General features: G+C 43.7%; 1 protein-coding gene across 1 annotated transcript in view; it reads left to right on the top strand.

Annotated features, from left to right (window-relative positions):
- Positions 1–22650, top strand: part of INPP5B (inositol polyphosphate-5-phosphatase, 75kDa) — a 96862-nt gene that overhangs the window by 60868 nt on the left and 13344 nt on the right. Inside the window, 10 exon segments of the mRNA XM_011969513.1 lie at positions 5728–5824; positions 7769–7936; positions 9182–9283; positions 10086–10200; positions 10547–10663; positions 11706–11893; positions 14913–15024; positions 17952–18061; positions 19822–19957; positions 22230–22340. Of these exon segments, the coding sequence (XP_011824903.1) occupies positions 5728–5824; positions 7769–7936; positions 9182–9283; positions 10086–10200; positions 10547–10663; positions 11706–11893; positions 14913–15024; positions 17952–18061; positions 19822–19957; positions 22230–22340 (1256 nt within the window).

Genomic DNA, 22650 nt, shown 5'->3' with positions numbered 1-22650 from the left:
ACTGCAACCTCAGCCTCCCGGGTTCAAGCGATTCTCTTGCCTCAGCCTCCCGAGTAGCTGGGATTACAGGCATGCACCACCACACCTGGCTAATTTTGTATTTTTAGTAGAGATGGGGTTTCTCCATGTTGATCAGGCTGGTCTGGACCTCCCGACCTTAGGTGATCCGCCTGCCTCTGCCTCCCAAAGTGTTGGGATTACAGATGTGAGCCACCGCTCCTGGCGCCTTTATTCTTATAGATTCCACTCATTTCCAAAGTTACTTAGGTAAACACTTTTTCTTCTACTCCCTTCAATGAGGTAGTTTCATTCGTTGGTGATATAGGTTAGACACTTTTGTCATTTTCTGCATTTTACTCCAGAACTTCCTGATATCCTAAATTATTTTTTTTAAATTTTGCATACATTAAGGTTCACCCTTTGTGCTATAAAAATTTGTGGGTTTTGAAACCCATAGATAGTACCATGTATCCACCATTACAGTTTCTTTGAGTACAATTTTGCTGTCCTAAAAAGTCCACTGTTCTTCATTTATTTGACCCCACTCTCACCCCTAAAACACCTGGCAACCATTGATCTGTTTACCATCTCTATAGTTTTATCCAGAATGTTGTGTAATTGGAATCATAATATATAGCCTTTTCAGATGGACTTCCTTCACTCAGCAATATGTACTTAAGATTCATTCACATATTTTCATGGCTGGATAACTAATTTTTTAAATTGCTGAATATTTTATTATATGGATGTATCACAGTTTATTAACCTATTTAAATACATATTGGTTGCTTCCAGTTTTTGGTGATTATAAATAATGCTGCTATAAATATTTCTGTGCAGGTTTTTATGTGTACAAAAATTATTTTTCTTGCCATGTTTTTTTAGAGGTGGGGTCTCCCTCTGTCACCCAGGCTGGAGTGCAGTGACAAGATCACACCTCACTGCAGCCTTGAACTCCTGGGCTCAAGTAATCATCCCTCCCCAGCCTCCCGGGTAGCTAGGACTATGGGCATGTGCCACGACTTTTAATTTAATTTAATTTAATTTAATTTAAATTTAAATTTTATTTTATTTTATTTTATTATTTTTTAAGAGATGGGGGTCTCTATTGTCCAAGCTGGTCTCAAACTCCTGGGCTCAAGCAGTCCTCCTGCCTTAGCCTCCCAAATATCTGGGACTATAGGCACAAGTCATAGTGTCCAGCATGTTTTCATATCAGTAAATACCTAGGAGTGTGATGGGTAGATCATATGGTAAGACTGTTTAACTTTTTAAGAAACTGCCAAACTGTCTTCCAAAGTGGCTCTATGATTTTCCATGCCTACTATCAATGGATGAGAGTCACTGCTCCTTTGCATCCTTGTCAGCAATTGGAATTGTCAGCTGGTTTTCTTTCTTTCTTTTTTTTTTTCTTTTCTTTTTTGAGACAGAGTTTCACCCTGTCGCCCAGGCTGGAGTGCAGTGGCGCAATCTCGGCTCACTGCAAGCTCCGCCTCCTGGGTTCACACCATTCTCCTGTCTCAGCCTCCCAAGTAACTGGGACTACAGGCGTCTGCCACCATGCCCGGCTAATTTTTGTGTGTGTTTTTAGTAGAGATGGGGTTTCACCATTGTTACCCAGGATGGTGTCGATCTCCTGACCTTGTGATCCTCCCGCGTCGGCCTCCCAAAGTGCTGGGATTACAGGTGTGAGCCACTGTGCCCGGCTGGTTTTCTTTTTTTAAAATTTCAGTCATTCTAACAGATGTCCCAGTACACCATTACTAACATTTGAGTTAGTTAACTCTCTAAGCTCAGCTCTCTAAGCTCAGTGAGAGTAAAGAAAGAGAAGTAGAATCCAGCTGGTGATTTCATTTCCAGAAATAATTATTAAGTAACTATGGGGTAGTAGAACTCTAGACATAACCCATTCTAGTTCTCCTTTCTTATTTTTGTTTTATTTTGAAGACCATGGGAAGATTACCTCAAACATTCCAAAAGAATGCTACAGACTTGAACTTGGATGTTATGTATTTAAATATATAAGGCACAAAAGGGCCGGGTATAGTGACTCACGCCCATAATCCCAGCACTGGGAGACCGAGGTGGGTGGATCACCTGAGGTCAGGAGTTTGAGACCAGCCTGGCCAACATGGCGAAACCCATCTCTACCAAAAATACAAAAACTACCTGAGTGTGGTGCTGTGCGTTTGTAATCCCAGCTACTTGGGAGGCTGAGGCAAGAGAATAGCTTGAACCTGGGAGGCAGAGGTTGCAGTGAGCCAAGCTTGCGCCACTGCACTCCAGCCTGGGCAACAGAGTGAGACCCTGTCTCAAAAAACAAACAAACAAAAAAACATATTCACACATAGGAATTCAGGTTTATTGTGCGTTTAATATTGAATTGTGTGACTGCACTGCCTATAATGTGCTGGGTTACCAGTATGCTGAATGATGGGGCTACAGTGATGCATAAATCAGACAAAGTCTAGTCCTCAGTAAGCTTACAGTCTAACTGGGAAGAAAAAACACCTATAATACACAACTATCAAGACTGATGGGGAGTACAGGGAGCTATGGAAACACCAATGTCAGGGCATCTGACCAGCCTAGGAGAGGTGAGAGAAGTCTTCTTGGAGGAAATGACCTCTAAGATATGGCCTATAGCAGGAGTTGGTGAAGTGCAGCCTACAGGCCAAATCCAGCCTGCCATCTGCTTTTAGCTCATGAGCTAAGAATGATTTTTTTGCATTTTTAAATATTTGAAAAGATTCAAGAGAATAATGCTTTGTGATATGTGAAAATTGTATGATATTCGAATTTCAGCGTCTATAAATAACATTTCATTAGAATGCAGCCACACTCACAGCTGCTTTTGCACTATAGCAGCAGAGTTGAACAGTTGCAAGAGACTGTATGACCTGCAAAGCCTAGGATATTTACTCTGTGGCCCTTTACAGAAAAAGTTTGCTGATCCCTGGCACAGGATAGGATGGGTAGGTGTTAGCCTTATAAAGCAGAGTGAAGAAGAGGGAAGTTGATTTCTGATGGGATCTTTGTATAGCTGCAGTAACCTTAATATGCTTACGACATGGCATAAAGGAGGTAGGGGCTGAAGGACTGTGGTGAGTATTGGAGCTAGACAAGTGGGTAGGATCCAAACTGGGAAGAGCCTTGGCAATTGTATGTAGGGATTTGGGTTTATCCAGTATGAAGCTTTTAAAAGATTTAAAGTGATGTGATCCGATTTACTTTTTAAAAAGAATCCTCTGGCAACAGTGTAGAGATTGGGTTGGAGAGGGTGGGGTGAGAAAAGAGGCAGAGAAACTAGTTGAGGCTTTTATAGTCATTCAAGGGAGATGCTGGTAACCTAGACTAGCACAGTGACCCTGGGGATAGGAATATATTGGTTTGAGAGGCATTTAAGAAGCACAATTGAAAGGCTTTGCTGTCTTAGTTTAACCTTAGTCTATAGGCTGTTATAACAAAATACCATAGACTGAGTGGTTTCTAAACAACAGATTTGGCTGGGTGTGGTGGCTCGCACCTGTAATCCCAGCACTTTGAGAGGCTGAGGCGGGAGGATCATTTGAGCCCAAGAGTTCGAGACCAGCCTGGGAAACATGGCAAAACTCCATCACTACAAAAAAATACAAAAAGTTAGCTGGGCATGGTGGTGTGTGCCTGTTAAACCCAGATAACAGAGAGGCTGAGGTGGGAGGATCGCATGAGCCCTGGAGGTGGAGGCTATAGTGGACCATGATCAGGCTGCTGTACTCTAGCGTGGAGACCCTGTCTCAAAAAGAAAAAAAAGAAAAAGAAAAAGAAATAATAAAAAAAAAAATACAGAAAAAACCCCACAAAACAAAAGCAGAGATCAGAGATTTATTTTTCACAGTTTTGGAGGCTGAGAAGTTGAAGATCAAGGTGCTGGCAGATTCAATGTCTGGTGAGGGCCTGCTTTCTGGCTTAGTGGCAGCTGTCTTTTCACTGCGTTCTCACATAGCAAAAGGGGAACTCTGATCTTCTGAACCCTTATAAGGGCACTAATCCCAATCATGAGGGCTCCACCCTTGTGACCTAAACACCTCACACCTCCTAAAGGTCCTGCCTCCTACTACGTTACCTTGGGAGTTAGGATTTCTTTTTTTTTTTTTTTTTTTTTTTTTGAGATGGAGTCTCGATCTGTCGCCCAGGCTGGAGTGCAGTGGCTGGATCTCAGCTCACGCAAGCTCCACCTCCCGGGTTCACGCCATTCTCCTGCCTCAGCCTCCTGAGTAGCTGGGACTACAGGTGCCCCCCACCTCGCCCGGCTAGTTTTTTATATTTTTTAGTAGAGACGGGGTTTCACTGTGTTAGCCAGGATGGTCTCGATCTCCTGACCTCGTGATCCGCCCATCTCGGCCTCCCAAAGTGCTGGGTTTACAGGCTTGAGCCACCGCGCCCGGCCGGGAGTTAGGATTTCAACATGACTTTAGGCAGGGGTATAAATATTCAGTCTATAGCATTTGGTGATTGATTGGAGGCATTGAAGTATAATTATTTTCATGTTCAAATGGTTATGCTTTCTTTTTTCAAAAGTTTGTTTTTTCTGGTTCATGTGAATGCATGGTTGAGAAATCCATTTTAGTAATAGTCCGCAGAGCAAAATTCTTCAGTGGTGTTTCATTCCTCCAGAGCTCCTTCCCGTAACATGGATTTTAAAATCACATCTCTGTGACCTCTTCATGTTGTTCCCTGTTGACAAGAGATCTGGCTTTTAAAGAGCAGAGAAGCTATTGGCAGATTAATTTTCCTTTCCAGGTTTATCTTGGTTTAATGACTTTCCCAGAATATTTCTGGATTGGGCCCTTGGGCTCTGGTTTTCACGGCAATTTGTCAACAATGACAAGCGCTTCTCATTTTCTAGAGCTCTTAGACTATTTCCAGTTTTAATCTCTAACCCTTGCCTTTCTCCTCTTTGGAGTGGAAATCACTATGTTATGTTTTATAATATGTTGTATAGCTTTTAAAGTCCCTACTCATATGTCAACTCAGTTGACCCTACAGTAAACCTGTGAAGAAAGCAGGACAGGTCAAATTACTGAGATTGAGAGAGGTTAGATGGCTTTTCCAAAGTCAGGAGGTAATAAATAGTAAAGCAGGTGATAAAACTTAGGTACGTTTTCAGATTTCGTAGTTTTATGCTTTCCTTAATGTACCCTGTATCCAAGAAAAGGGAGTTAGACTAGCTGGAATAGGTACGTTTTCAGCAGTAGAGACACCTGAATGAGATACTTTTTTCTTCTGTGTATGGTCTGTGGGACTTCACCCAGACATCAGCATAGGCCTTTTCAAGCAATATCTGGACTACCAATAATTCCTAGACTACAATTTCTGAAGCTGTTTTCTGTATATTAAAGCATATGTATGATTTGTTTATTTATTTGAGATGGAGTTTCGCTCTTGTTGCCCAGGCTGGAGTGCAGTGGTGCCATCTTGGCTCACTGAAACCTCCACCTCCCGAATTCAAGCAATTCTCCTGCCTCAGCCTCCTGAGTAGCTGGGATTACAGTCACGCACCACCATGCCTGGCTAATTTTGTATTTTTAGTAGAGATGGTGTTTCTCCATGTTGGTCAGGCTGGTCTCGAACTCCTTACCTCAGGTGATCCACCTGCCTTGGTCTCCTAAAGTGCTGGGATTTCAGGCATGAGCCACAGTGTCCAGCCTATGTATGTATATTTTAATTTCTTCCCCTTCCCTTTAGGTGGTTCTAACTTTGATGGTTTGAGGCCAAATGGGAAGGGACTGCCTGTGGACCAAAGCTCCAGGGGTCAAGATAAACCAGAAAGCTTGCAACCAAGGTAATGCAACTCTCCCTTCATTTGTCCCTTGTAGGACTGAGGTTCTCCTCATAGTACTGAGACCATTTTGGGCATAATGTAACTTGTCCCAGGGTAGCTGGCCTAGGAAATGTTTTTGTTTGTTTGTTTGTTTGTTTGTTTGTTTTTGAGAGAGATTCACTCTTGTTGCCCAGGCTGGAGTTCAGTGGCGTGATCTCGGCTCACTGCAACCTCCACCTCCTGGGTTCAAGTGATTCTCCTGCCTCAGCCTTCTTGAGTAGCTGGAATTACAGGCATCTGCCACCAAGCCCAGCTAATTTTGTATTTTTATTAGAGATGGGGTTTCTCCATGTTGGTCAGGCTGGTCTCAAACTCGTGGCCTCATCTGATCCTCTCGTCTTGGCCTCCCAAAGTGCTGGGATTACAGGCGTGAGCCATCATGCCTGGATGGAAATGTTCTTAATAATACCTGACATTTGGCTGAGCGCGGTGGCTCAAGCCTGTAATCCCAGCACTTTGGGTGGCCGAGATGGGCGGATCACAAGGTCAGGAGATCAAGACCATCCTGGCTAACATGGTGAAACCCCGTCTCTACTAAAAAATACAAAAAACTAGCCGGGCAAGGTGACGGGTGCCTGTGGTCCCAGCTACTCAGGAGGCTGAGGCAGGAGAATGGCGTGAATCCGGGAGGCGGAGCTTGCAGTGAGCTGAGATCCGGCCACTGCACTCCAGCCTGGGCGACAGAGCGAGACTCTGTCTCAAAAAAAAAACAAAAAAAAGAAAACCAAAAAACCTGACGTTTATTTGCACTTACTGCCAGGCACCCTGCTCTTATTTGGACTATCTTATTTTAGCCTAAGAGGTAAGTACTTTTTTCTGTTTTACAATTAAGGAAACTCAGGTGATGAGAAGTTACATAACTCATCCAAGGTCCCAGAATTAGCAAGTGGCCAATCTGGAATTTGAAACTGGCAGTCTAGCGCTTCTTTGAAAATGTAGATTAGAAACGTTTGATTTCACTCTTTCATTCTTTTAGGTGTTTCCTGACTCTGAAGTGACTTTTTTCCTGTTTTATTTACTCTTTCCCTACTTGCTCCCAAGGTGTGTTGTTATATAAATATCTGAAGTCTGTACTCCAGTGCCCCCTACTGAACATATCCGGAATCTGTCTGGTCAAGATAAAACACTTGTGTCAGTATTTTAGTTACAACTATAAATACAGTACAACGCAAATAGTAATAAAATATACATTTTCATTGCCTTTCTTTTTATTTTGGATTATTTCTGTGGAATAGATGTACAGAATAGAATGATCAAGTCAAAGGATCTAGAGGGTTTTATAGTTTTTTTCTTTCTTTTTTTTGAGACAGAGTCTCACTTTGTCACCCAGTCACTAGAGCCTCTGCCTCCTAGGTTCAAGCAGTTCTGTGTCTCAGCCTAGGCATGCGCCACCACACCCAGCTCAGTTTTGTATTTTTGGTAGCAATGGGATTTTGCTATGTTGGCCAGGCTGGTCTCGAACTCCTGGCTTCAAGTGATCTACCTGCCTTGGCCTCCCAAAGTGCTGGGATTACAGGCATGAGTCACCACACCCGACCTGTCAATTACGTGTTCGAATCCCATACTCTGCCACCATTCATGTGGGTGAGGCATTAATGACACTGGGTTTCATTTTTCTCATTTAGAACTGAGGGAATTAGATTATCTTTAAGATGCCCCTCTGGTCTGAGATTCTGTGACTCTATTATCAGGAAAATCTCCAGACCAATATATTATACAATCAACAAAATATAAATTTACTTAATTCCACAAAGAAATAGTGTTGTTTTAGTAAATAAATTTTACTTTGGCCTCCTTTAGTCTTCTGTGACTTAGATGCTTGTATATGGGAACTTTTAGCTTTGTATTCATTCATTTTGCAATAGGGACTCATCCACATATGAAAAAAATATTTTGTTTTTCCAGACAGAATAAATCCAAGTCCGAAATTACTAGCATGGTTCGCTCCTCCACTATCACAGTGTCAGACAAGGCTCATATTTTATCCATGCAGAAGTTTGGACTGCGAGATACAATTGTGAAATCACATCTAGTACAAAAAGAAGAGGATTACACCTATATCCAGAACTTCAGGTAAGCTAACTGGGTTTTAGGATGTTTTCAGAGCAGAATGATCATTTGACTTTCTGGAATTTGGTCACTTCCCCCTATACCTGGATTTGGAGGCATACTCTTCTATAGAATCTCTCCCCTCATTTTTGAAATGAGTGATTCCATTCACTCTTCATTAACAGGCATTTATTCTGTGCCCTTTCTAGGTGGGCACTGTGGTAGGTGTGGTATAGTGGGAGTGACACGACTTGCAGATAGTTACAGAAATATTTGCAGAGACAAATGCAAATGGGTACAGAAGAAGGAGCACCATCCTGATTCTTTTATTTGTTTTTTATGTTTTATCTTTTTGAGACAAGGTCTCACCTAGTTGCCCAGGCTGGAATGCAGTGGTGCCATCACAGCTCACTGCAGCCCACTGCAGCCTCAGCCTCCTGGGCCCAAGTAACCCTTCCACCTCAGCTGCTGGAGTAGCTGGTAATACACATGTGCACCACCACGCCTAGCTAATTTTTTAATTTTTGTAGAGACAGGGTCTCACTATGTTGCCCGCACGGGTCTCAAGCTCCTGGGCTCGGGTGATCCTCCCGCCTTGGCCTCCCAAAATGTTGAGATTATAAGTGTGAGCCACCACACCTGGCCTCCTGATTCTTATGTATCCCTCCAAGGTTTTATACTCCCTTGGTTATTCTGGGCCTTTGAAGAAAGTCATTTAAAATGAAATTAGTAAAATGAAGTTAGCTGGTGTTTGGTAATCTTTTTAGGCAAGATTACTAAAAGCTAAATGAATAAAGGTTGTGAGATTCTGCTAGATCTTTCAAAATGATTGCATTGGGACTATAAGATAAAATAACATTGTTTCTAGGGATATAAACTGTCAATTATGGTGAAGTAGTTTTTTGAATACTGGAGTTGCTTTCTTGCCAAAAGTAATTACCAAAGCACTTTTCATTTTTTCATTTCAGTAGTATATACAAGGCAAATAATTAGGCAGATAATGGCTGGGTAATGGCTGTTTAAAGGAAGTAGGAAGGTTCAGAGTAGGCCTGTACTGTTTGAAGTTGTTATCACAAACGCAACAGATACCATGACAGACCACAAGTCACCCCTTGGTGCTGCAGTCCTGGTCTAGGTTAGAAATGATATTTCTTTTGTCTTAAAATGCCAGTCCGCAGAGACTGAAACCAGCATAAATCAGCATGAAATGCTTTCTCCTGTTATCTCCATAGTGATTCGGAGTCACTAATTATTTCTCTTTGGTGACAGGTTTTTTGTGGGAACATACAATGTAAATGGGCAGTCCCCCAAAGAATGCCTCCGGCCCTGGCTGAGCGATGGTGTCCAGGCCCCAGATGTCTATTGCGTAGGGTGAGTGCTTCTCTTCTAGTCCTCTCCATCTTCAAGCACACAGAGCTGTGGTTGAAGGATGGGTCTTCACAGCAGGTGAAGGATTTGAAAAACGAACAGGTGCCTGATAACAGCTGCTTCCCTGTTTGATGTTCTTCCTCATGGCAAGCAAGTGTCTGCCACTCTTAAAGTGGAGTGCTTGGCATTTGAATGCTAATATTTAATTTTTAATGTAATCTTCTGTTAAAATCCTGAATTGCATCCTGAACTCAGTGCATCCTGAACTGAACTTTATTGCTTGGACATTCAATACATTTTTGGTTACAAAGCAAAACTATCTTTTGCCAGAGAAGGAAGGTTAGCTGAAGAAAGTCCCATCAGTTAGTCTTTTTTTTTTTTTTTTTAATTTTTTTTAATTTTTTTTTATCTTCTCATCACTATACTGGGCATTACTGGTGGGAAGGGGCAGCAGAGCTTGTATGGTATATTGAAAAGAACTAGAATTCGTAATTTATATAAACCAAAGTTTGAATTCCAGTTTGCCACTTGGTGCTTGTGTGAACTAGGGGTTAAAGGTAAAATAGGGACACTTCGAACTACTTCATAAGCTGGTCCTGAAAAAGAAATGGGTTTTTGTTTGCAAAAGCACCTGGAAAGTTCCTTGGCATTTAGTTCCTTGGCTCTAAGTGTTTGTTTATTTTTTCCTCCTGAGGGTCCTGAAGTTTAGCTAGAAAGCTACGGCTTATGCACCTCAACCAATCTGAGAATGTGTCATTTGCACATTAGTTTTCTTTACTATCTAACTGGTTGCTTCTCAAAATAGGTTCCAGGAGCTCGATCTGAGTAAGGAAGCTTTTTTCTTTCACGATACCCCAAAGGAGGAAGAGTGGTTCAAAGCTGTGTCAGAGGGTCTTCATCCAGATGCCAAATATGCAAAGGTAAAAGAGGAGTCAGGGACTTCTTAATTTTATGTGGCTAAGCAGAGAAATCCCAAGATCATTTTTCACCCTTTCCATGACCTTTATCTTAAGCCAGTCTTAATTATCCCACAATTTTCATTTCCAGATCTTCCAGAAGGGGTGCCACTGGGTGGGAAAGATGCAGGGTCTTGGCACTCGTAGGTTAGCACATAGCGTGCTTGGTGAGTTGAACAGATGATTACCTGTGTTCTAGTGTGGAGAAGGAGGCACATTAATACCCTCAGCTAGCTTCCAGACCATGTTTCCTTTGGGGTATTTATTCCTGTTTGCAGTTTCTATTTAATGCCATGTCTCTCTTTTCCAGGTGAAGCTTATCCGATTGGTTGGGATTATGCTGCTGTTATATGTCAAACAGGAGCATGCAGCTTATGTCTCAGAAGTGGAAGCTGAGACTGTGGGGACAGGAATCATGGGGAGGATGGTGAGTCCTTGGTTGGTATGTTTGGCACATTGAGGGCCTTAGCGCCTGAGGTATTGACCACTTCTGATGACACAGTCACTACACGTGTCCCAGTTGGAAGGTGCCAATATTCCAAGATGAATCATACCCTCAAGCAGGGCTCAGCAAACTATTTAGAAACTGTATTTTAGTGGACTGCCTGCGCCTGTCCTCATATTCACCAACACTAGAGCCTCCAGTTGATCCTCCCATTTCACCCATGAAGTATCTTGCAGAAACTATGCTGGGTCATTCAGAAGAACAAAGAATGCTGATAGTAGGTTTGCAATTTCCTTTTCTTATTGAGACCATTAAAGTTCTGTTTTTAGGTTCTTCTGTGAGAACTTAGCTTTGTGTGGCAAAGGGCACCTATGGTTTGCCTGTGATTTAGTGAAAAGAATACTGGATTAAGGGAGCTAGGTTTTGGGGCCAGGCACGGTGGCTTACACCTGTAATACCAGCACTTTGGGAGGCCAAGGTGGGTGGATCAAGTGTGGCCAGGAGATCGAGAGAGCTGGGTTGTGGATTCAGCTTTGCTGCTGACTGGCTAGTCATTCTGCCTTCTTTTTTTTTTTTTAAATCTGTACAATATAGGTAATCCCACAGGATTATTATAAAGATTAAGATAAAACATTTTGAAAGTCTGTAGGGTTTTGTTTGTTTGTTTGTTTTTGAGATAGAGTTTCACTCTGTCACCCAGGCTGGAGTGCAGTGGCGCCATCTCAGCTCACTGCAACCTCTGCCTCCCAGGTTCAACCAGTTCTCTGCCTCAGCCTCCCGAGTAGCTGGGATGACAGGCGCCTGCCACCACACCAGGCTAATTTTTGTATTTTTAGTAGAGATGGGGTTTCACCATCTTGGCCAGGCTGGTCTTGAACTCCTGACCTCATGATCCACCCGCCTCAGTCTCCCAAAGTGCTGGGATTGCAGGCATGAGCCACTGCGCCCAACCAGAAAGTTTGTAGGTTTAAATGACTGACACAATTAAGTTTGAATTGGATTTCTTTGGGGATCCTTTCCACAGGGCAACAAGGGAGGCGTGGCGATCAGGTTCCAGTTCCACAACACCAGCATCTGCGTTGTGAATTCTCACTTGGCAGCCCACATTGAAGAGTATGAGAGGAGGAACCAGGACTATAAGGACATTTGTTCTCGAATGCAGTTTTGTCAGCTTGACCCAAGCCGTCCCCCTCTCACCATCAGCAAGCATGAGTGAGTCTGAGCTTCCACCCTATGTGGTTCACCATGAGTACATAGAGTTGTGGGCTCTGTCTTTTCATGGGGAGATGCCTGGTGGTGGTTTCCTATTGACGCAATGGTGGTAGCTGCCACCTCTTGGTTATACATGGATTATATCTCTTGAAAACATTTAGTTTCCTAACTTGCCATCTGGCAGATCTCTAGAGTCTTTCTCTTTTCTTACTTTTTTTTTTTTTTTTTTTTTGAGATGGAGTCTCGCTCTGTTGCCCAGGCTGGAGTGCTGGAGTGCAGTGGTGCGATCTCGGCACACTGCAAGCTCCGCCTCCTGAGTTCACGCTATTCTCCTGCCTCAGCCTCCCGAGTAGCTGGGACTACAGGCGCCTGCTAATTTTTTTTTTTTTTTTTTTTGAAATGGAGTCTTGCTCTGTCGCCCAGGCTGGAGTGCAGTGGTTGGATCTCAGCTCACTGCAAGCTTCGCCTCCCGGGTTTACGCCATTCTCCTGCCTCAGCTTCCCGAGTAGCTGGGACTACAGGCGCCCGCCACCATGCCTGGCTAGTTTTTTGTATTTTTTAGTAGAGACGGGGTTTCACCGAGTTAGCCAGGATGGTCTTAATCTCCTGACCTCGTGATCCACCCGTCTCGGCCTCCCAAAGTGCTGGGATTACAGGCTTGAGCCACCGCGCCCGGCCAATTTTTTGTATTTTTAGTAGAGTCAGGGTTTCACTGTGTTAGCCAGGATGGTCTCGATCTCCTGACCTCATGATCTGCCCACCTTGGCCTCCCACAGTGCTGGGATTACAGGCGTGAGCCACTGTGCCCCTCCTTCTTATTTTATTTTTAAATTTTTATTTGCATGTCATCCTTGCTCAGGGACTATGCTAATCTTCTCTGTATCATTTCAATTTTAGTATATGTGCTGCCGAAGCAAGCACAGTCTACAGTATTTCTCAAGTATCATGTGTTCTTGGGAAAGTATAAGGTTTATTTATTTATATATTTGTTTTTGAGATGGAGTCTCGCTCTGTCTCCCAGGCTGGAGTGCAGTGGTGCGATCTTTGCCTCATTGCAATCCCCACCTCCCAGTTCAAGCAATTCTCCTGCCTCAACCTCCTGAGTAGCTGAGACTACAGGTACGTGCCACCACGCCCGGCTAATTTTTGTATTTTGAGTAGAGAGTGGGGTTTCACCATGTTGGCCAGGCTGATCTTGAACTCCTGACCTCGTGATCTGCCCACCTCGGCCTCCCAAAGTGCTGGGATTACAGGCATGAGCCACCACGCCCGGTCATTTATTTTTTCAGTATTTAATTTTATCAACATGTGTGAGAGTCCCTGGCTGCTATAGTATATAGCAGCCAGAAATAAGAAGAAAGTGAGGCTGGGTGTAGTAGTTCATGCCTGTTATCCCAGCATTTTAGGTGGCTGAGGTGGGGGGATCACTTGAGTCCAGGGATTGAAGACTAGCCTGGGCAACATAGTAAGAACCTGTCTCTGAAAAAAATTAAAAAATTAGCTGAGTGTGATGCTGCATGCCTGTAATCCCAGCTACTCAAGAAGCTGAGGCAGGAAGATAAGAGAAAGGGAAGGGAAGGGGAAAGACAAGGAGAGGAAAAAAGAAAAAAGAAAGGAAAGGAGAGGGAAAAGTTTATTTTGAGCAGGGAATATGACAAAACAGCAGTTGACAGCTATATTGTCGTCTGAGTTCTGGTTAAGATTTCTTTTTTTTTTTCTTTTCTTTTTTTTTTAAGATTTGTTTTAATTTGGGTCTGCCTACATCCAACATTATGAAGAAAACAACCAAAGAATGAGCATCTCAAACCCAGTTTTTAGAAGTATGTTTTAGGATTTTATATATCTGTTCTTTCCAGAGCATGTATAATTGAGAGTTGGACTACATTTGTTTGCCTCCACTTGGTCTTTTTTTCCTCTTAATCCAACTTTACAAAGCTATAGTTGCAGCTGCTGAGAGCATCTTGTGCTAATTTTTGTTTCTTCTCTTTACTTTATCTCATTTATCTCTAAAACTTCCTATTTGTCTAAAGTCAAAGACTTAGAATTTTAGACTTTACGATAACAGTCGAAGCTTTGCTACTTCTTTTATGAAGAGGAAGAAGCCACCGGGGCCATGATATCTGCCAAGGAGCAAACAGAGTTACGCCTCTTGTCCTGCCTGCTGAGGTGGAACTGTCTGGAGCTTTTTGGTGTTCTGGAAGCTGACAGGATGGTTTTTCTTCTCCAGGGAGCCTAGCAGGAAGTGTCTTGCAGCCGGGCTCTTCCATTCTGGTGAACCTGCAGCATCCTAGTTTGTGAGGTCACAGCTTATGTGTCAGTTTGTCTGCTTTTAGTTTGTGGATGCATTAATTTTGGTGTGCGTGTACTGCTGTGCATATTCTCTAATGACGTGGTTGTTGGCTTCAGATACAGCAGTATTAGACTTAATGAGATGTACAGTATCATCAGAGAGGCTTCAGTTAGCTTTTTCCCAAAGTAGCAGGAGGAATAAAACACCTTCTACACTCCACTCAGCAGTGCGGAAAGAGCCAACCGATGATATACCGGTGGTTAAATCCAGGCTCCACTATAAAGTTTGAACTTTGTTTCAGAGGAACTCTGCTCTAGAAACAAAGGCTGAGAGTGTGTTTTGTGGACTGCAGTATACACAGAGGCAGAGGTGGCATCGTGGCATCATCTGAGTTGGGGTCTCTGGGTGATTGGCATGACTCTCAATTCTTGATGTTTTTATCCTCTTCCTTTTAGATCTTATTAGACTGTCTTTCCAACCTACAAGAATAAAATAATTAAGGAGAACACAAGGCTGTTTAAAATGAACTTAGACCAAGATAATTGAGCAAGCATCACATTATAATATTAAATGGGATGGCAAGAGAAAAAAATTTCCCAAACAGTTGAGCCATTTTCCCACCCACCTCCCAAGAGGCTGAGCCTCAGGGGCCTTCTGTCAGAAGCACCCTGGGTAGGTCAGGTTAAAGTTCCTCCTAAACCCTGTTACCTTTGTGCTCTGTCCTCACAGTGTGATCTTGTGGCTGGGGGACCTCAACTACAGGATAGAAGAGCTGGATGTGGAAAAAGTGAAAAAGCTCATCGAAGAGAAGGACTTTCAGACCCTGTATGCATATGATCAGGTACAGATGGCCACCTGTGCCCCCTTCCAGCGGCTGTCCTCTACCGTGAGGGCATAGAAAAGCCTGGCTTCCAGACTCCCAGCCTCTTCTTCTTTGGCTTGGGAGGTTTCCCTGAGTTCCTGATGTTGTCCAGTCATTTCTTCATTTCATCTGCATTTCCCTCTTCCATAATTGTCTCCCATTGGCTCTCTCCTGAAGCACCTTGTCTCCTTTGGGAGCAAGAGCGTGTTCTCTGTCTCATCTTCTCATTCATTTATTCAAGAGGTCTGAAGTTAGGGCTAAAAGAGTACCAAGCTTCTGTAAAGAAAGGACTTGGTATATTTAAGATGATGTAATAATTGTTTTTAGAATGAGTCTCCTTCTCCTCTGTGCTTCTCCTCACCAGACTTCTCCAGTGTGTGACAGCTCTTCCTAAATGGCTTTCCTCACTTCCTATAGGAATCAGTTCTGTAACCTGCTGTTCTCCATCATTGCTTGACATAGCATTTCCTTCTCAGAGCACTCGCTGTTTCACAGTACAAGAGAATCTCTTTCTTTGTGACTTTTTTCTGGCTACTTCTCTCAGTAGATTTCAGACCTGTTCAGGTGGTCATGTTGTTCAGAATGTTAAAGTCCTTTTTTGTTGTTGTTATTCTGTATCCTCCCTTTTAGTAACCTTGGTATTGTCATTAATCTAAATCTTTCTATTATCTTTTTTTTTTTTTTTTTTTTTTTGAGACAGAGTCTCGCTCTGGCACCCAGGCTGTAGTGCAGTGTCGTGACCTCAGCTTGTTGCAACCTCTGCCTGTTGGGTTCAAGGAATTCTCCTGCCTCAGCCTCTCAAGTAGTTGGGACTATAGGCACGTGCCAGTATGCCTGGCTAACTTTTTATATTTTTAGTAGAGACAGGGTTTCACCATGCTGGCCAGGCTGGTCTCGAACTCCTGACCTCATGATCCACCCACCTCGGCCTCCCAAAGTGCTGGGATTACAGGCGTGAGCCACCGTGCCTGGCCTCTATTATCTTACTTTCCCCAGTGCAGATTAATTAAAGAAAAAGAATCTCAACTTAGTTATGTCTTTGTCTGTTTATCTCCTCTGTGTTCTGGTGTGAGGCATTCTAATTTCCCTTGTAGTTTGATACCTATCTCTACTTGCCTTCTTTTCTGGTCTTTCCTGAAGTAATAGTACCCATTTTGTGTGTTATCTGCCCACTACATGGTTTTAAGGTCTATACGTAAGCATCAGTTTACATTCATACCTACATTTTTACTATTTTCTGTTGCTTTTTAAATAGTTTTTTTCAGGAATTTGGCAAGTAGTATCTACTAAATAGCTGATCGTGTGCAATGGTAGAGCTGACAGTTCTTCACCAGTCCATGCAGTGCCAAGTGTGGTGCTCCAGGGAAGAGGGAAGAGCACCTGTGGTTTTGGTCTTGCTGAGAGTGTGATCTGGAAGGCGCTCCTAAAATTAATAGGAAGGATGCTAGCTGTTTTCCTAATGTGTCAGGCACTGTTTAAGTTGACAGTGAATCTTTCTAAAGACCCTATGAGGTAGATTCTATTATAAATCCAAAATTTACAAATGGAGAAACCAAGGCACAGAGCTTCCCCCAGTTCACATAACTAATTTGACAATGCGGTTCTATCTTTGTGTATATTTGCAGCAACTGTGCTATACAGATGAAGTGTTTGATACCTGGAAGAGAAAAACTATTAGTTTGTTAAGTGGTACCTAATCATCTTAAAGATATCTCAGTAAGATGATACTCAGGCCCTTTGGGTGTAGCTATGCTCTTATGAAAGAGCCTTAGCCAGACACAATGGCTTGCACGTGCAATTCCAATACTTTGGGAGGCCATGGTGGGAGGATCACTTGAGGCCAAGAGTTTGAGACCAGGCTAGGCAACATAGTGAGACCCTGTCTCTAAAAAATTTTTAAATATAGCTGTGTGGTGGTGCACAGTTGCAGTCCCAGCTACTTGGGAGGCTAAGGCAGGAGGATTGCCTGAACTCAGGAGATGGAGGCTGTAGTGAGCTATGGGCACACCATGGCACTCCAACCTGGGTGACAGAGTGAGACTCTACAAAATAAAAAAGATTAGGCCGGGCACAGTGGCTCATGCCTGTAATCCCAGCACTTTGGGAGGCCGAGGTGGGCGGATCATGTCAGGAGTTCGAGACCAGTCTGGCCAACATGGTGAAACCCTGTCTCTACTAAAAATACAAAAGTTAGCTGGGCATGATGGCGTATGCCTGTAATCCCAGCTACTCAGGAGCCTGAGGCAGGAGAATCACTTTAACCTGGGAGGCGGAGGTTGCGGTGAGCTGAGATCGCGCCATTGCACTCCAGCCTAGGTCACAGAGCGAGACTCTGTCTCAAAATAAATAAATAAAAATAAAAAACATTAAAAACATAAAAAATAAAAACCATATACAGGCAAAGGAGTGTTCAGCTTGTTCACTTCCTAGGAGTTAGCTAACTTAAGATCTTATAGAAGGCCGGGCGCGGTGGCTCACGCCTGTAATCCCAGCACTTTGGGAGGCTGAGACGGGCGGATCACGAGGTCAGGAGATCAAGACCATCTTGGCTAACATGGTGAAACCTCGTCTCTACTAAAAAATACAAAAAAAAAAAAAACTAGCCGGGCGTGGTGGCGGGTGCCTGTAGTCCCAGCTACTTGAGAGGCTGAGGCAGGAGAATGGTGTGAACCCAGGAGGTGGAGTTTGCAATGAGCCGAGATCCGGCCACTGCACTGCAGCCTGGGCGACAGAGCAAGACTCCGTGTCTCAAAAAAAAAAAAAAAAAATCTTACAGAATAACTTTCTTTTGGTGCTTTTTCCTTTGGGTTAGAGTTTGAATTCCAGATTGATTTCCTTTTCTCCACTAATTCAGAGTTTGACCTTTTTATTCTGAGATTTGTTTTTTCTCCAATCCTTGTGTATAGCTGAAAATTCAAGTGGCCGCAAAGACTGTCTTTGAAGGCTTCACAGAGGGTGAGCTCACATTCCAGCCTACTTACAAGTATGATACGGGCTCTGACGACTGGGATACCAGGTAGGTCAGAGGTTGCTTCAAAGGGTTGAGCAAACGGAAACCCAGAAATTCTGGGAAGCACTTGCCCTTTTGGACCTAAGGAAGAATAAACGCTTCCTGTGACTTTTTCCCCATGTTTTGTACTCTGGTCAAAGATTTTCTCTCAGTATCTGCTCATGAGGCAGCCTTCTTTCCCATGTATTAACTTTGTGACTGCCTTAGCCTTTTGTTTCATAATAATTTTTAATACTGATTTACTTTTCAGCTATGCCTAGCATGAGATGACTCCAACTAACTTAGCTGGTACTTGGACATTACACAGTAGTTAATATTTTTGTTTGTTTGTTTTGAGATGGAGTCTCCTCTGTCACCCAGGCTAGGGTACAATGGCTGGATCTTGGCCCACTGCAACCCCTGCCTCCCGAGTTCAAGCGATTCTCCTGCCTCATCCTCCCAAGTAGCTGGGATTACAGGCATGTGTCACCAGGCCCGGCTAATTTTTGTATTTTTGTAGAGACGGGGTTTCGCCATGTTGGCCAAGCTGGTCTTGAACTCCTGACCTCAAGCCTCCCAAAGTCAGCAGTTAATATTTTTTATTAGTGCTTACCATGTGCCATGTACTATTTGATGTACTTATTTTCTCATTTAATCCTCAAGAACCTGTTGAAGTAGGTATGATTTATTAACCTCATTTTATGAGATTGGAAACTGAAGCATAGAAAAATTAAAGAGGCCCCCAGGCAGACAAGGGGTACAAGTAGGATTTGAACCCAGGCAGTGGGAATTCGAGCCTGTTCTCTTAACTAGCTTAAAAAGCATCTTTCTTTTTTTTTTTTGAGACGGGGTCTTGCTCTGTCGCCAGGCTGGAGTGCAGTGGCACAATCTCGGCTCACTGCAACCTCCGCCTCCTGGGTTCAAGCGATTCTCCTGCCTTAGCCTCCCGAGTAGCTGGGACTACAGGCACACACCACCACACCCAGCTAATTTTTGTATTTTTAGTGGAGACAGGGTTTCACCATGTTGGCCAGGACGGTCTCAATCTCTTGACCTCATGACCTCCTGATCTCGTGATCCCCCCGCCTTGGCCTCCCAACGTGCTGGGATTACAGGCATGAGCCACTGCGTCTGGCGTTAACCAGGATCTTTTAAAGACCATAGGCTGGGTGCGGTGGCTCACGCCTGTAATCCCAGCACTTTGGGAGCCCGAGGTAGGCAGATTGCCTGAGCTTAGGAGTTCCAGACCAGCCTGGGCAACATGGCGAAACCCCACCTCTACTAAAATACAAAAAATTAGCCAGTCGTGGCGGAGGACACCTGAAGTCCCAGCTACTTGGGAGGCTGAGGTAGGAGAATTGCTTGAACCTGGGAGGCAGAGGTTGCAGTGAGCCGAGGACGTGCCACTGCACTCCAGCCTGGGCGACAGAGCAAGACTCCATCTCTATAAAAGAAAAATTAAAAATAAATAAATAAATAAAAAAGACAGTAGAGTGCTTACTGTCAGATTGGTTTTTTTATTCCCTCCTGATTCTCATAGGAGGATAAAGATCAGAAAATCAGTCTGAACTCTGTTTTGGCTTTGAGCTTTCATAGTTATTTTGGATGATACTCATAGGATACATGTTATCCCTTGGTGGGCCTGAATTGCTCTTGCTGCCTCAGATGACTTAGCCATGTGGTCATGAAGGCCCTGATTCATCACTCCCCACCTAAGCCAGGGCACTTGCCAGGCAGCGGGCACTGCTGTTTCTGTGAGTACTTCCAGTGTGGACTTTGCATTTCAGTGAGAAGTGCCGTGCTCCCGCCTGGTGTGACCGGATCCTCTGGAAAGGGAAGAACATCACTCAGCTGAGTTACCAGAGCCACATGGCCCTGAAGACCAGTGACCACAAGCCTGTCAGCTCAGTGTTTAACATTGGGGTAGGTGGCAGCTGGTATCTATTGTAATCGTTCTGGAGGGAATTGGCTTTCACAACTAAGACCATTTCTTGTCTTTCTAGTTTCTTCCTCTCCTTTTGAATGGGAGGAAGCCCTTTTTAGGGCAATTTAAAACAGTTATTAACAACTTAACCAAGTTTATTTTAGTATGCCTCTGTAGTTTTCCTCATACATGGAAGTTCCCTTTTGCATTTTTGAACTGTCTTTTTGCAGACCTTTCTCTACATGTTTATAAATGGGTGTGTCAGTATTCTGTATACAACATTGAGAATATTTTTCCTTTTTTGTAAAAGAGATCATATTATACATTTTGCTCTGAGGACATCTTTTTTCCCCCAACTGAATATGTCTTAGGAGATCTTTCCATGACAGTGAAGGTAGAGCATCCTTCTCATTATTTTTAAGGTTTCAAAGTATTCCATAGTATGGATGAGCCATAATGTATGTATTGATGGTCATAAAGTTATTTCCAAATTTTGCTATTATACACAGTGCTGTTGTGACCACCCTTCACATGTGTCTTTGTGTATCAGTGTATTTCTATAGAATGAAATTATTAGAGATGAAATTAGCGGTTTAGATAAAAAATGTATTTTAAATTTATTAGATCTTGCTAAATTATCCTCACAACATTTTACCACTTTATACTTCTGCCAACCATGTATGAGTTTATTTTCCCATACCCTTGCCAATATTGAGTTTTATCAATCTTCAAAATTTTTGCCAACCCAATAAGCAGATATTTTATTATGTTAGATTACATTTCCCTGATTACCTATGAGGGCGACATCTTTTTCTTCCTTTCCTTTTTATTTTTTTATTTTTTATTTTTTTTGAGATGGAGTCTTGCTCTGTCGCCCAGGCTGGAGTGCAGTGGCACGATTTTGGCTCACTGCAATCTCCTCCTCCCAGGTTCAAGTGATTCTCTTGCCCCAGCCTCCCAAGTAGCTGGGATTACAGGCACATTGCACCACGTCTGGCTATTTTTTTGTATTTTTAGTAGAGATGGTATTCGATTTCCTGACCTCGTGATCCACCTGACACGGCCTCCCAAAGTGCTGTGATTATAGGCATGAGCCACCACGCCCGGCCCGTTTGTTTTTTGTTTTCGAGATGGAGTCTTGCTCTGTCGCCCAGGTTGGAGTGCAGTGGCGTGATCTTGGCTCACTGCAGGCTCACTGCCTCCCAGGTTCACGCCATTCTCCTGCCTCAGCCTCCCGAGTAGCTGGGACTACAGGAGCCTGCCACCATGCCCGGCTAAGTTTTTGTATTTTTGGTAGAGATGGGGTTTCACTGTGTTAGCCAGGATGGTCTCTGTCTCCTGACTTCATGATCTGCCCACTTCGGCCTCCCAAAGTGCTGGGATTACAGGCCTGAGCCACTGCGCTGGGCCTTTTTTTTTTTTTTAAGAGACAGCATCTTGCTATCTTGCCCAGACTGGTCTCAAGTGACTCATGGGCTCAGGTGATCCTTCTGCCTTGGCCCTCCAAGTGCTGGGATTACAGGCCTGAGCCACCACACCGGCCTTCTCATTTATTTATTATCTATTTACAGTGATACTTTATTATCATTACAATGACTCACACCTGTAATAGCAGCACTTTGGGAGGTTGAAGTGGGTGGATTGCTTGAGCTCAGGAGTTTAAGACCAGCCTGGGCAACATGGCAAAACCCCTCATCTCTACAAAAAATGAAAAAATTAGCTGAGCATGATGGCTTGTGTCTGTGGTCCCAGCTACTTGAGGGGCTGAGGTAGGAGGATCACTTGAACCCAGAAGGCGGAGGTTGCAGTGAGCCAAGATCACTCTACTGCATTCCAGCTTGGGTGACAGCAAGACCTTGTTGCAAAAACAAACAAACAAACAAAGCTTAAGAAACACTGCTTTAAATCAAAGCCCTAGAAAAGGTTCTCACTGCTGGCCTGTTGGTGGCAGCAAGCAAAAGAGGGCTAGGTACTGGGCAAACATTTTTCTGCCCTGGGCCTAAGACCTGGCAGAACTAACTGCTAACCATGCTTTCACTTCCACATCTTTTTTCTGGTAATCAGGAAGCAGATGCCTGTACCACAAGCTTTACCTCTGGTAGATCCTTCTAAGTCAATTGTTAATGGAGTTCATTAATTAATTAAATCTATAGCCTTTGTTTTCTGTGTTGCTATCAACTGCTATTTCCCAGTGCTGTGAATGCCCTCTATACTGAGAAAGAGGAAATGGGCAGAAGCCAAGGTACTCAGTCTCTGATGTTTCCCTTTCAGGTGAGGGTCGTAAATGACGAGCTTTACCGGAAGACTCTGGAGGAAATTGTTCGCTCCCTGGATAAGATGGAAAATGCCAACATTCCTTCTGTGTCCCTGTCCAAGCGAGAGGTAGGAAGGACATGTTAAGAATATTAGCACTGGGCTCTGGCCGGGTGTGGTGGCTCACTCCTGTAATCCCATCACTTTGGGAGGCCGAAGTGGGCAGATCACGAGGTCAGGAGATCGAGACCATCTTGGCTAACATGGTGAAACCCCGTCTCTGCTAAAAAATACCAAAAATTAGCCAGGCGTGGTGGCAGGCGCCTGTAATCCCAGCTACTCGGGAGGCTGAGGCAGGAGAATGGCTTGACCCAGAAGGCGGAGGTTGCAGTGAGCTGAGCCGAGATCGTGCCATTGCACTCTAGCCTGGGCGACAGAG

This window comes from Mandrillus leucophaeus, unplaced genomic scaffold (genome assembly GCF_000951045.1).
Source record: "Mandrillus leucophaeus isolate KB7577 unplaced genomic scaffold, Mleu.le_1.0 Scaffold895, whole genome shotgun sequence".
Classification (NCBI taxonomy): domain Eukaryota; kingdom Metazoa; phylum Chordata; class Mammalia; order Primates; family Cercopithecidae; genus Mandrillus; species Mandrillus leucophaeus.
The sequence above is the reverse complement of the archived record's forward strand: the minus strand, read 5'-3'. Positions and strand labels throughout refer to the sequence as shown.